The following is a 15,142-nucleotide window of genomic DNA, read 5'->3' on the forward strand; positions in this document are numbered from 1 at the left end:
ACACAAAAGAGGATACTTTATTGATAAAAAGGAAAAATCATCTAGAAGACATAACAATCAAGTATCTATGCACCAAGCCACAGTGTCCCAAAATACATGTGCACAAACACTGACAACACTGAAGGAAGAAGTAAGACACCTCCACAATAACAGTTGGAGACTTCGATATACTGCTTGCATCAACAGACAGAATGTCTAGACAATGGATTAATAAGGAAAAAGATTTTAAATAGTGTGATTAATGAACTAGACTTAATAGACATTTACAGAATATTGCACCCCAAACCAGTAGGATATACATTTTTCTCCAGTGCTCATGGATCATTCTCCAAGATAGACCACAGCAAACATCATATTCAATGGGGAAAGACGGAAAGTTTCTAAGATCAGGAACAAAACAAGCATGCCTGCTGTCACCACTGTTATTCAAAATCGTGCTGGAAGGTCTAGCTAGAGCAATTAGGCAAGAAAAAGAAATAAAAGGCATCCAAATTGGAAAGGAAGGAGTAAAACTTACACTGTTTTCAGATGACATGATCCTACATGTAGAAAAAAATTACAGTTTATATACAAAAAAAAAAAATTTCTCCTATAGTCATGATGTTATAATGACTATAGGACAAATCCTACTGTCCCTGTAGAATTGGCCACCCTTTCCCAAGCAGTTTCAGTTTCAGTCATATCTATGCCCTGCCTTGTGATTTTCTCACAATTTGGTGAATGCCATCGCCAAAATTCTCATAACACTCAAATTCTAACTATACCTCAACAGGCAATTCAAATGACACCTCCTCTGTAAGGTCTTCCTTGGTCTTCCCCAGGTAGAAAAACTTTCTCCCTCTCCTGACTCCCAGAGTACTTTTGGATTGGACTACTTTCTACCACATACTCTAATTATTTGCTCTCATGTCTTATCTTTCCTTCCATATCTTCCACTACTTAAGGGTTTTTTTTTTTTTTTTCATCTTCTCAGCTCTAGAACCATGTTTCATACCTAGCAGACATTAAATAAACAATTGTTGAATGACAAAGTAGGAGGAGCATAAATTATTTAAAATACTTACTATATGGTTCTTTGAGTAATGCAGGGGGTGAGAGTTTGATAAAATAGTCAAGAACACAAAGCATTAACTGAAAAGAGATCACCAGATCATCTTCCATTTGTAAAACTTCTCCTGAAAATAAAAAAGGTCCACATTTTTATGTGAAGAAAGCAATTGAGATCTTTAAATCAGGGAAAATTGTGTATGTACATATACTTATTCATTCAACAATCACTAGAGCATGTTAAAGGTTGGTCTGTTTACAAAAAATTAAAGTCAGATCTGAAACAATATAAAAATATAAATAAAATATATAAATTTATTAAATTATACACAAATATAAGCCCACTCTGAGAATTTCAAATTTAAATGTTTTTATAATTCAGTCCCTATGTCTAAATTCATTTTCTTTTTTTGCTTTTTTTAAACTTACTTCTGGTTTTGGAAAGAACTATACAATTTATTATTTTAGAAAAGAATTCTGAACTATACTACATGCTAATATTTAATTATATTTATACACCTACCCCACAAAAATTACAATATCCAACACCATTGAGAAATAACAAAATTAGTTTATAATTGTATGACCACCTATAAAATAATTACTTGGCACGAAATGCTAAAAGGTAATACAATAAATATACAATTGAGGGAGGGAGAATGAGGAAATAAATGCATAAATAGATACCTGAAAACACAAATGACATGGTTATACAAATTTACAAATCATGATCAAATATAGTTATTATATAAATTTTCTTATGGCTCTATGTTATACATTGTATTTTAAAAGGAAAGTTTAATTTGATGTACTTTCAATCTTCTAGATATCTAACTGATAAACCAATAATAATCTCAATAAATACTGAAGGTATAGAAACTATGTGGAAAACAGGTGATTCTGCATCAGGTAGGTTTTCCAAACCCATAGTATGGTACAAACTTAGATTTGAAATATACTCAGAAGCAAGCATAAAGAAGTACCATAGAGGTAAAGAATGATATCAAAGATTTTAGGAAAAAATAGTGAAGAGAACTCAGATGAAGCAATCTCCCTCCTCCAATCCCTAATAAAACAAAAGGAAAAAAAAAAGAGTACTGGTTAAGTACCGATTCTGAATTTGAAAGATACTAACTCAGAGAATATCCTCATCTTTTTCCACTTCTAAGGAAAGAAGTAGGAGTGAGAAGAGAGAAGGGTAAATGGGGTAAGTAAAGAACTATAGCTAACTTTCTAACAACACAGAGATTCCAATATACTGTGCTGAATTGGGGAACAATCTGAATCCCAACATAATTCTGCTCCTCTATGGAAACAGATGGCATAACCGCTACGTCTGTTACAGAGTTTACTCTAAGCAAAATCTCAGAATACCAAAGCTCACATCACTCCAGACGAATTCTCCATTTTGTCCCTCATCCTCCAACCAAAAGTACGTATAATAAAAAAAAACCTTGCCCTCATACTGTAGCTCTTTGGGGAAGACAAACAAGTCACAGAAGTGCAAAGTGGGTGAAAGGGGATTCACTTCAACTATATTAGAAAAAATCAGAGTCTCAGGGCAGGGTTGTCCACATAAAGTTCCAATGATGTGGAGGGAAAAAGCATAGCATTTATGCAAGTGTATTACAGAGAATAAAACAGAATCAAATATAAGAAGGGGAAAAATCAGTTAAAGAACCCTGCACTAGTGAGTCCCTGCACTAAGGAGAACTTAAGAACATAAATTATGTAAAACACGTTGATGAACAAGCTAGGAAAAAAATTGTAGACCAAAACAACACATTGCAAAAAATGAATTAACTTAAAATAGAAAAAAGGTTTGAGCTAAAAACAATCAAGACATAAGAAAAACACAAAAGATCAAATAATATGGCAGAATTAATAATTAATATTAAGGACAAAAATAATCCAACAAAAGACAGTTGATGTTCCTGAAACAGAATAAATAACCTAAAAGAAAATTATATTCACAAATATAGCAGGTTAAAATTTCTCTGAAATGAAGGGTAGAACTTCAGATTAAAAAGGAATGAATGTTGCATTCCAAGAAAAGTTCACAGAGAATGATAAAAATCAAGAGATATCCTAGTTAAGGTATTGAACCTCAAATTTTAAAAACAGTACTCCTTAGGTATTCAGGAATTAAATGAGGAGGGAAAATTAAGCTAGTCTCAGATTTCTCAACAGTAATGTTCGAAGCCAGAAAATAGTGTCCTAAAGGAAACAAAATGTGACCCCGAAATAAGATACACAGAAAGAAGTCCCTTAAGTAGAAAAGGTACAGAAATGGTTTCTAAACATGCCAAACATAGGGTACATGCTACTGAAAAGCCTTTTTAGAAAAACATCATGGTAAAATGCAGTCATCTAAGAGACGAATCAAAATAAAGAACTCAGAAAAGGAGAAGCTACATTAATAAGCCACATAGAGAACTGAAAAGGAAAAAAAAGTGTATACATTACATTGAATAAAAAATTTTAGGCTTAGTCTACAAGCAGGTATCAATTTAATTACTACATTTAAACTATGAGCATGTAATAAACATGACATTACCTTTAGCTAGTAAAAATGTGATCCAAGAAACTTTTACCACCAACACAGAATTTATTTCAGAAGATATTCTAGTAAACAAATAGAAAACAGAAAAAAAGAAAACTTTAATATTGACAGAAAGTTTTACAACTATAGTTGTGTATATTTTTTTAAATACAGACCTGAGTTAATGGTACAATAGAATATACTGCATTTTAAATGCATATTTTACACCCAAACTCAATTTATATCTATTTATGTAGTGTTTCTACAGATACTATATTTAGCTCATAGAGTAGTATATATTTTATAAAGGAAATATTGAATATCTCACTTCTAAAAATATGCAAAAGAAATGTTAAACTACAATGTACTTGGTTTCCAATTACCTTAACGCTTCTATATTTTATCTTCTAATTAATATCAACACTGTAAGCAGAAAAAATGAAGGTTGAGGTGATTCCAGTCTAATACTTAGGACTTGATAAAAATTTGTCCATAGACATTCCCCTTTATATGGATTACCTTTACTACTACTACTTCAGTGGGGCAGAAAATCTGACATACTACTCATTCTATATGTTCCCAAAGAAAAATTCTGCAGCTCTTACATGGATATATTATTAGAACATGCATTATACACTCTAAAAGATCACTTGGAAATTTATATGTAGACCTTCATATTTAGTCTTACACAAAAAAAGTATGCTCTGAATCTTAGTTAATAAAGAGCCTTTATTGGAACCTCAATAAATAGTTAATGAACTTGCTATGTTGAATCAAATCAACTTTAACTTCATTAGTTCTCCCTTATCGTCAAGGCATGCATTCCTTTCCATTTTCTTTAAGAGAAGGTTGTCTACATAGAGTTAAATCTCTGAGCTTAATTTATTAAGCAGCATGCTACAATCAATCAAACTAACCCCGACATTTTCAACACATTTGGTACTACTCCAGGAAAGTCTGTGTATTCTACTCCTCATTTTTTAAAAAAAGTGAAAAGAACATGTTCTGATCCACTTACGAACTGCTGGGTTGTGTCAAATATATAAGCTCACACGTCCTGAAAGGAAAAAATGATTATATTAACATTATGGTTTTTAAAAGTTGCTTTTAAAAATATTTTAAAATTTAGAAATAATAGCAAATTTATCACACTTTTTCATCTTAAGAAACATATATTTTTTTAAAAAATAGCATTATAAATCAAAATTAAAGTTGATTTTCCCAATTTATGACATTTCACATCATTGTAATATCTACTTACAAAAGGACTGGATCCCATCTGTTCATTGTTAGTCTGTTATTTAGAACTCAGATTATATTTTGTAATTGAATTTGGCTAGGATAGATTTGATTAGAATCCCAGATCAGGCCAAAAAAAATCTAACAGTCTCACTAAAATAATACAACTGAAAAATGCCATAAAAACCTAATTGTTCTAGATAATGACTTCTGGAATGGCTGAGGAGCTCCATGGACCTGCTCCCCAGCGAAACAACATAATTGGTGGAACAACCACAATTGGTGAAAATTATTTTTAAAAACCCAATCTGGAAATTATCCTAAAGGTATACAGCAAATAAATTCTTCTTTAAGAAAATCTGCTAAATCTTCTTAAGAACAGTGACAGTCTGGAATACAGAGTCTGGAATTGAGGTCAAAACTCACTCCTCCTGCCCCTAGCTCAGCATAAAGAAGTTCTACCCAGGGTGGGTGCCAAGACAGAGGGCTCCCTCACTCTCCAGCTACCAGCCTACGGCTAAATCTCTCTGGGAGAGGCAAGCTGCCAGCATTTCTTATTGTCCCTAGCTCAAGCTCCACGTTGCAGAAAGAAGGTCTGTTCTAGCAAGAGGGACTTGGAAGTCTGGGGCCCCTTTCCTCAATTAACCCTCTCTTAGGACAGTGTCTACCCCAGACACAGCAGACCAGGAACAGAATACTGGGGCCCCAACTGCCCTTGCCCCAGCTCTCTCATTGCACAGAGGTTCAATACCAGGAAAGACAATCTGAGATCAGAAGCCTCTACTACCCGCCTTCCATTCAGAACCAAACCCCAGAGCCTGGGGGAAAACAGCCACAGGACACACCTCCTTACACCAGTATGGAGTTACAGGCTGATAGGTGCCACCTGCCAGGTGGAAAAGCACAGTGACTTGAAGCCTCACAGTGTGTACCAATCTTCTAAGACACCCTCAGGGAAACCAGATACTATTCCCTCCTTCCAAGACCTGAGCCCGTTCCAGTCTGGGAAAACCTGATTGGGGTAACCAAGGAAACCAGATGCCTAGACAACAGAAAACTACAACCTACACTAAGAAAAGCAAAGTTATGGCCCAAAGGAACAAACTTATACTTCAACTGAGATACAGGAATTTAAACAACTAACATTAAATCAATTCAAAAAGTTTAGGGAAGATATGGCAAAAGAGATGAAATGCATAATGAAAACACTGGGCGTACATAAGGTAGAAATCGAAAGTTCGAAAAAACAACTGGCAGAATCTATGGAAATCAAAGGCACAACACAAGAGATGACAGACACAATGGAAACAAACAACAGCAGATCTCAAGAGGCAGAAGAAAACACTCAGGAACTGGAGAACAAGATACCTGAAAGCATACACACAAAAGAACAGAGAAAAAAGAATGCAAAAATATGAGCAATGTCTCCAGGAACTTCAGGACAAAACAAAATACAGAAATGTATGTGCCATTGGTGTCCCAGAGGAGAACAGTAGGGAAAAGGAGCAGAATCAATAATAGAGGAAAGAATCAATGAAAATTTTCCATCTCTTATGAAAGACATAAAATTACAGATGCAAGAAGTACAGCATACCCCAAACAGAATAGATCTGAATAGGCCTATGCCAAGACACTTAATAATCAGATTATCAAACCTCAAAGATAAAGAGAGAATCCTGAAAGCAGCAAGAGAAAAGCGATCCATCACATACAAGGGAAGCTTGATAAGACTATGTGCAGATTTCTCAATAGAAACCATGGAGGCAAGGAGGAAGTGGGGTGATATATTTAAGATACTGAAAGAGAAAAAACACCAACCAAGAATCATACATCCTGAAAAACTGGCCTTCAAATATCCCTTAAGATATTCTCTGACAAACAGACAATGACAGAGTTTGTGAACAAGATACCTGCTCTACAGGAAACACTGAAGGAAGCACTGAAGACAGAAAGGAAAAGACAGGAGTGAGAGGTTTGGAAAACAATTTTGGGAGATAGGGAGATAGTAGCACAGCAATGTAAGCACACTGAACAAAGATGACTGTCAGCATGGTTGAAAGAGAAAGGTTAGGACCATGTGGGACACCAGAACGAAAGAGGAAAGATAGACTGGGACTGTATAACTCAGTGAAACCTAGGGTGCTCAACGATTGTAATAAAAGGTACAAATATGTTTTTACATGAGGTAGAACAAATGAATGTCAACATTGCAAGCTGCTAAATCTAGGGTGGGACTGGGGGGAAAATATAATCCATGAAAACTAGAGACTATAATTTAAGGAAACATTGTATTACACATCCTTTAATATAACAAAAGGCAATATACCAAAGCTAAATGCATATGGGGGGAGGGTCACAGGGGAAGGGTATGGGACTCTTGGCATTGATGATGTTGTCTGACTCTTTATTCTACTTTAGTTTAATGTTATCTTTCCTTTTGTTGCTTTCTAGCTGTTGTTTTTTCTCTCTCTCTTTCTTTTTCCTTTTTCTTTTGTCCCTCTACCTTCTTTCACTCTTCCTCCTTCTTTGTGGAAGAAATGGAGATGTCCTTATACAGATAGTGGCGATGGTGCTGAATACATAAATACGTGACTATACAGGGAACCAAGATCATTTACTTAGGATGGAATGTATGGTGTGTGAACAAAACCATCTTAAAAGAAAGGGGGTGATGAAAAAACTTTGAGGGCACTATATTGAGTGAAATAAGACAGACACATAAAGGCAAATATTTCAGAGTCTCACTGATATGAACTAATTATAATATCTAAACTCATAGACATGAAATGTAAGTTACCAGGATAATAGAACAAGGCTAAAAAATACAGAGCACTTGCTTATTAGGAGCAGAATGTTCAACTAGGGTTAACTTAAACATTTGGAAATGGACAGAGATGATGGTAGCATGTTGTGAAAATAAATAACAGTGCTGAATGGTGTGTGAAAGTGGTGAAAAGGGTAAGCACAGAGTCACGTATGTCACCAGAAGGAAAGTTGGAGGTTAAAAGATGGGAATGTATAAAACAGTAAATCTTGTGGTGGACAATGTCTGTGATTAACTGTACAAATATTAGAAATCTCTCTCATGAACTAGAACAAATGTATGACACTATAGCTAGAAGTTAATAATAGAGGAGCATATAGGAAAAAAAAATATATATCTCTTACAAACTATATACTACAGTTAGTAGTATTTTAACATTCTTTCATCAACAGTAAGAAATATACTATACCAAAACTATGAATCAATAATGGAGGGGGGGTGGTTAGGGGTATGGGAGGATTTGAGTTTCCCTTTTTTGTCTTTATTTCTTTTCTGGAGTAATGAAAATGTTCTAAAAAATGAAAAAAAAAATTAAATGTGGTGAGGGATGCACAGCTATATGATGGTACCATGGGCAACTGATTGTACACGTTGGATCTTTGGATAATTGTATGGTTTGTCAACAATCCCAATTTAAAAAAAAAATAAACTCAATAATACATTTAAAAGAAAAAAAAATCTACTAACAAAGAAAAGCCCAGGATCAGATGGCTTCACAGGAGAATTTTACCAAGCCTTCCAAGAATAATTAATACAATTCCTGCTCAAATTCTTCCAACAAGAATGAAAAATGAAGCCAACACCACCCGAATACCAAAGTCTGATAAATATATTACAAGAAAAGAAAACTTAAGACCAATACCTCTAATGAATATAGATGCAAAATCCTCAACAAAATACTTGCAAGTTAAATCCAACAGCATATAAAACAAATTATATACCATGAGCAAGTGGGTTTTATTCCAGGTATGCAAGGGTGGTTCAATACAAGAAAATCAATTAATGTAATACACCATGTTAAATCAAAAGGGAAAAACCCCATGATCATCTTGATTGATGTAGAAAAGGCATTTGACAAAATTCAGCATCCTTTCATGATAAAAACACCTCAAAAGGTAGGAATTGAAGGAAACTTCCTCATCATGATAAAGGGCATATATGAAAAACCCACAGCTAACATACTACTCAATAGTGAGAGACTGAAAGCTTTCCCTTTAAGACTGGAACAAGACAAGGATGCTGAACATTTGGAAATGGACAGAGATGATGGTACTCAATACTGTCACCACTGTTACTCAATACTGTGCTAGAAGTTCTAGCTAGTGCAATTAGGCAAGAAAAAGAAATGAAAGGCATCAAAATTAGAAAGGAAAAAGTAAAACTTTCACTATTTGCAGATGACATGATCCTAAATTTAGAAAATCCTGAAAAATCAACAACAAAGCTACTTGAGATAATAAATGAGTTCATTGGAATGCAAGATTAAACACAAAAATCAATGGTGTTGGGCGGCCATCTTGGTTTCCCAGAGAAAGGCTGTGTGAGGGGTAGAAGTTGTAGGGTGGGGAGTGAGGGGGAGGGAAAAGAAAGGGGGAGGAAGCTGTGGTGGAACAGGGCAGGGACTGCCTGCCTGGGTTGCAGAAGTGGTAGCCGCTGACTGAGCCTGCTGCCTTCTTGCTACTGCTTTGACTTCCCAATCCCCCCGCCCCAGACGAAGAGGGCAGCCCAGTTGTAGATGCTCAGATAGCCCCCATCTGCTGCCAATCCCCAGCCCTCACCAGCATGGAGCAGACGCTGGCAGTGGCAGCAGCAGGTGAGGAGGAAGATGGTGGGACAGCTGCCAGCCTGTATGGTGGACTGTGGCACCGGATATACAAAACTAGGATATGCTGGAAATACAGAACCACAGTTTATCATCCCTTCCTGTATTGCTATTAAGGAGTCAGCAAAAGTGGGTGATCAAGTTCAGAGGAGGGTGATGAAAGGTCCTGATGACCTAGACTTCTTCATTGGTGATGAAGCAATAGAAAAGCCTACATATGTGACAAAGTGGCCAATCTGCCATGGAATAGGTGAAGTTTGGGACTTGATGGAAAGATGCATGGAGCACGTGATCTTTAAATACTTAAGGGCAGAACCTGAAGACCATTATTTTCTTTTGACTGAACTTCCACTGAATACTCCAGAACACAGAGAATATACTGCTGAAATAACATTTGAGTCCTTCAATGTTCCAGGCTTGTACATTGCTGTGCAGGCTGTTCTTGCCTTAGCTGCATCCTGGACCTCCAGACAAGTAGGAGAACGGACCTTGACTGGTACAGTAATAGACAATAGAGATGGTGTCACTCATGTCATTCCTGTGGCTGAAGGTATGTGACTAGCAGTTGTACTAAGCACATTCCAATCGCAGGGTGAGCTATAACATATTTTATTCAGCAACTGCTAAGAGACCGAGAAGTAGGAATCCCCCCAGAGCAATCCTTGGAAAAAGCTAAGGCAGTAAAAGAGTGCTATAGCTATGTCTGCCCAGATTTAGTAAAAGAATTTTACAAGTATGACACAGATGGGTCAAGGTGGATTAAGCAGTATACTGGAATCAATGCTATCTCAAAGAAAGAATTTTCCATTGATTTTGGTTAATCAATGGGACCTGAAATCTTTTTTCACCCAGAGTTTGCTAATCCAGACTTCACACAACATATTTCATAAGTAGTAGATGAGGTAATTCAGAATTGTCCTATTGATGTCAGGCATCCTCTCTACAAGAACATTGTCCTTTCTGGAGGTTCAACCATATTCAGGGACTTTGGACATCACTTGCAAAAGGATTTGAAAAGGACCGTAGATGCCAGGCTGAAATTAAGTGAGGAATTGAGTGACGGTACATTGAAGCCAAACCCTATTGATGTACAAGTGATTACACACCATATGCAGCAATATTCAGTCTGGTACGGGGGATCGATGCTGGCCTCCACACCTGAGGTCTACCAAGTATGCCACACCAAAAAGGACTATGAAAATTGGACCTAGCATTTGTCGTCACAATCCAGTGTTTGGAGTCATGTCGTAAAACTGACTTCTAGTTATCAGGGCTAGGGCGGTGGGGAAGAGATCTTTCTGATTACCTGTTTTGTCTGGATGGCTGGTTTTGAAGTTTAAAGCCTCATTTGACAATAATAAGACCAAACATAATTATACAGGAATATTTTAATAAGTATATCAACATGCGAATGTCAAGGAAAACTAAAATGAATAAATGTTTTTATTTACATTGAATATTTGCATCTTATGGGTAACAAAAAGAAGTGGGCTTTAGTTCCTTCTGTGCCCTGATATTTGTTTTTAATTCAGTTTTTTTTGTTTTCTTAAATACTTAAAATTTATTAAGTTTAAAAAAAAACTATATTTATGGTTTAAATTATTTCTGAGTAAACTATAATTTTAAACAAACAAAATTACTGTGATGTACGCTACTAAAAATTGAGTTCAAACTACATATCATTACTGTGGCCTATAAAGGTTCTTATTTTTATCTGTATTATGTAAATTAATTACTAGTATTGGCAAAATGAAACATGGGAATACTTAAAATATTTAATTTACCAATTATCTGTAGATAATTTATGCAAAAATTTTAATAGTTATTTTTCCTCACAGTCACCCAATAAGGAGACATCTAAGCACGTTTTTACAGTTAGATGACACAATTCATATAATAGCAATTTTATTAGCCTGAAGAAAATAAGTGAAATTTGGCCAAAAGTAATCACCATGCATTTACAAAACAGTTAATATTCTATTTGCTGTTCAGAGACAACTAAGATTTATTGAGTACCTCCTGTTTTCCAGGACCAAAAATATATTACCTTATAGAATTCTCAAATCCATCCTACAAGGTAGGTAATAATATCTTTTATTTTATGGATGAGAAAGCTAAGACTCAGACCAATAGGAACTTACCACAAGCAATAGGACAACCATAGGCTGTCGTATTTAATTATACTGACTGCCAGTTTTAAGAGAACATAACACCTATTTTTCACTTAGTGTTACTAACGCTAAGTCTTTGCTTTTACATTCGTTTTTCTTAAATTCTTATGGACATAAGCAGTATTTTTATTTACATCACCATCTTTCCTATTTGTTTTCCTAAGGTCTTCATCACATATCTATAATTCCTTGCTTATAAATATCATTAAAATAAGCAGAAGTGGGAGTGTATAGTATTAGGTATTACTGTATCAATCTGGAATTTAAAAATGACACAAGCACAAATTTTTAAAAGGCTCCACCTATTACAAAAAAGATACAAACTATGATTTCTAAAATATACTTATATATATTTTTAACCTCGTTTTCATCTTTTTGGTTTATAAATATAACCATATGATTATAGAATGTTAAAAAGCTTAAATGACTATGTATGAAGATGAGCAATCACATACAGGGTACTGAAATACATATCCCTTAAAGTTTAATGTACTGCTCCTAAGAACTGGGCTAATGAGTGGTTCCTTATTTTAGTTCATCTCAATAAAATTATAAAAGGAGTGTTTTCCTTTATAGTACAGACGTTTAAGTAGCCAAAAGGTCAAACATAGAATTCAATAAATATTGAGGATATTTCAGTAGTTACTAATATTGGATTCTAGCCAACTTCTAGTAATATGTAAGTGTAGATTATCTTACAGAAAACCTGTTGTTAAAAGTGTCCTTTTAGAAAGGGAAAGAACTATAAAGAAATGGACTATGCCAGAGATCTACTAAATGCCCTTAGATACAGATTAGGGACCAAGGTTGAAGCTTGATAAGTAAATTGTCCAAGTCATATGCCTGTGGTAGAACCAGGTCTGATCCCGAGCCTGGCTTTTATTCTGGGCTTTTTTTTTTTTTTTTTACCATATTACAGGGTTCTCTCATTTTATGACTTAATCATATTACTTACTGTATTTTAACTTTAATTTGGAAAATTATCAAGGAATAAAATTTCTCTGTAGCTCAACAATTCTCTTGTTTTTTTCAAAAACGAGCATTACAAGGGCAGAATGTACTTCATGACATTAGAGCAGGTTTCTTCATTAAAATAAAAAATTTATACAGGAAAAAGTTCACTTTACTTATTATTTTGGTTTGGCTGCAAAAGCTTAATTACAACTTTAAAACCTCTTTATATCATAGTAATATCATATGCTGTGAAATGGTTTTCTATAATCTTGACATTTTCTTCAGATAGCCAGTTTTCCTGTTTTTAGCTGCCTTAGAGTTTCCGAAGACTTCAAGTTTCTTAGAGTTTGTTGCTTTTGTAGCTCAGGTAGTGTTATCTCTGAATATAACTTAGAAATTTCTGCCATAAATGTTCCTTATTTATGTCTTGTCTGCAGTAAGAATGTTCAATTTATAAAACAACTGTTACACAGTCTGTATCTTTATATAAGGAGTCTTCAATGTCCATGTCTTCCATTTCCAAGTTTCTTGTTGGTCTAGGATTTTCCGTGGGTACAAAAATGGTAATAACAGATTCTTTTTTTTTTTTATCTTCATTTTATTGAGATATATTCACATACCACGCAGACATACAAAACAAATCGTACATTAGATTGTTCACAGTACCATTACATAGTTGTACATCCATCACCTAAATCAATCCCTGACAACTTCATTAGCACACACACAAAAATAACAAGAATAATAATTAAAATGAAAAAAATTAAAGTAAAAAAGAACACTGGGTACCTTTGTCTGTTTGTCTGTTTCCTTCCCCTATTTTTCTACTCATCCATCCATAAATTAGACAAAGTGGAGTGTGGTCCTTATGGCTTTCCCAATCCCACTGTCACCCCTCATAAGCTACACTTTTATACAATTGTCCTCAAGATTCATGGGTTCTGGGTTGTAGTTTGATAGTTTCAGGTATCCACCACCAGCTACCCCAATTCTTTGGAACCTAAAAAGGGTTGTCTAAATTGTGCGTAAGAGTGCCCACCAGAGTGACCTCCCGGCTCCTTCTGGAATCTCTCTGCAACTGAAGCTTATTTCATTTCCTTTCACATCCCCCTTTTGGTCAAGAAGATGTTCTCTGTCCCACGATGCCAGGTCTACATTCCTGCCCGGGACTCATATTCCACATTGCCAGGGAGATTCACTCCCCTGGGTGTCTGATCCCACGTAGCGGGGAGGGCAGTGATTTCACCTTTCAAGTTGGCTTAGCTAGAGAGAGAGGGCCACATCTGAGCAACAAAGAGGCATTCGCAAAGAGCCTCTTAGGCACAAATACAGGGAGGCCTAGCCTCTCCTTTACAGCAACCGTCTTCCCAAGGGCAAAACCTATGGTAGAGGGCTCAACCCATCAAACCACCAGTCCCCTATGGCTGTGGTCATGTTAGCAACCATCGAGGTGGGGTAGGCCAATACCCCTGCATTCTCCACAGGCTCTTCAAGGGGGCACTACATATTTTTTTCCCCTTTTTTTTAACTTTTTTTTCTTTTTTAAATCAACTGTATGGAAAAAAAAAACAAAAAACAATAAAAGAACATTTCAAAGAGACCATAACAAGGGAGTAAGAAAAAGACAACTAACCTAAGATAACTGCTTTACTTCCAACCTGTTCCTACTTTACCCCAAGAAAGTTACCTAATATAACAACATTTCTGTGAACTTGTTCCTACTATATGCATCAGAAATTAACAGACCATAGTCATTCCTGGGCATCCGCAGAACGTTAAATAGCTTATCTGTTCTTCTTGGATTATTGTTCCCCCTTCCTTAATTGCTCTCTATCGCTAGTTCCCCTACATTCTACATTATAAACCATTTGTTTTACATTTTTCAAAGTTCACATTAGTGGTAGCATATAATATTTCTCTTTTAGTGCCTGGCTTATTTAGCTCAGCATTATGTCTTCAAGGTTCATCCATGTTGTCACATGTTTCACGAGATCGTTCTTTCTTACTGCCGTGCAGTATTCCATCGTGTGTATATACCACATTTTATTTATCCACTCATCTGTTAAAGGACATTTGGGTTGTTTCCATCTCTTGGCAATTGTGAATAATGCTGCTATGAACATTGGCATGCAGATATCTGTTCGTGTCACTGCTTTCGGATCTTCCGGGTATATACCGAGAAGTACAATTGCGGGATCGAATGGTAACTCTATATCTAGTTTTCTAAGGAACTGCCAGACTGACTTCCAGAGTGGCTGAACCATTATACAGTCCCAACAACAATGAATGAGTTCCAATTTCTCCACATCCTCTCCAGCATTTGTAGTTTCCTGTTTGTTTAATGGCAGCCACTCTAATTGGTGTTAGATGGTATCTCATTGTGGTCTTAATTTGCATCTCTCTAATAGCTAGTGAAGCTGAACATTTTTTCATGTGTTTCTTGGCCATTTGTATTTCCTCTTCAGAGAACTGTCTTTTCATATCTTTTGCCCATTTTATAATTGGGCTGGCTGTACTATTGTCATTGAGTTGTAGGATTTCTT

At 35.6% G+C, this 15,142-nt stretch overlaps 1 protein-coding gene and 1 pseudogene across 1 annotated transcript in view; one reads left to right on the plus strand and one right to left on the minus strand.

Moving 5' to 3' along the window:
* RB1 (RB transcriptional corepressor 1) overlaps positions 1-15,142 on the minus strand; it is a 248,164-nt gene that overhangs the window by 142,451 nt on the left and 90,571 nt on the right. Inside the window, 3 exon segments of the mRNA XM_037799633.1 lie at positions 1,065-1,175; positions 3,605-3,672; positions 4,608-4,646. Of these exon segments, the coding sequence (XP_037655561.1) occupies positions 1,065-1,175; positions 3,605-3,672; positions 4,608-4,646 (218 nt within the window).
* Positions 9,478-10,725, plus strand: LOC119506652 (annotated as a pseudogene).

This window comes from Choloepus didactylus, chromosome 12 (assembly GCF_015220235.1).
Source record: "Choloepus didactylus isolate mChoDid1 chromosome 12, mChoDid1.pri, whole genome shotgun sequence".
Taxonomy (NCBI): domain Eukaryota; kingdom Metazoa; phylum Chordata; class Mammalia; order Pilosa; family Megalonychidae; genus Choloepus; species Choloepus didactylus.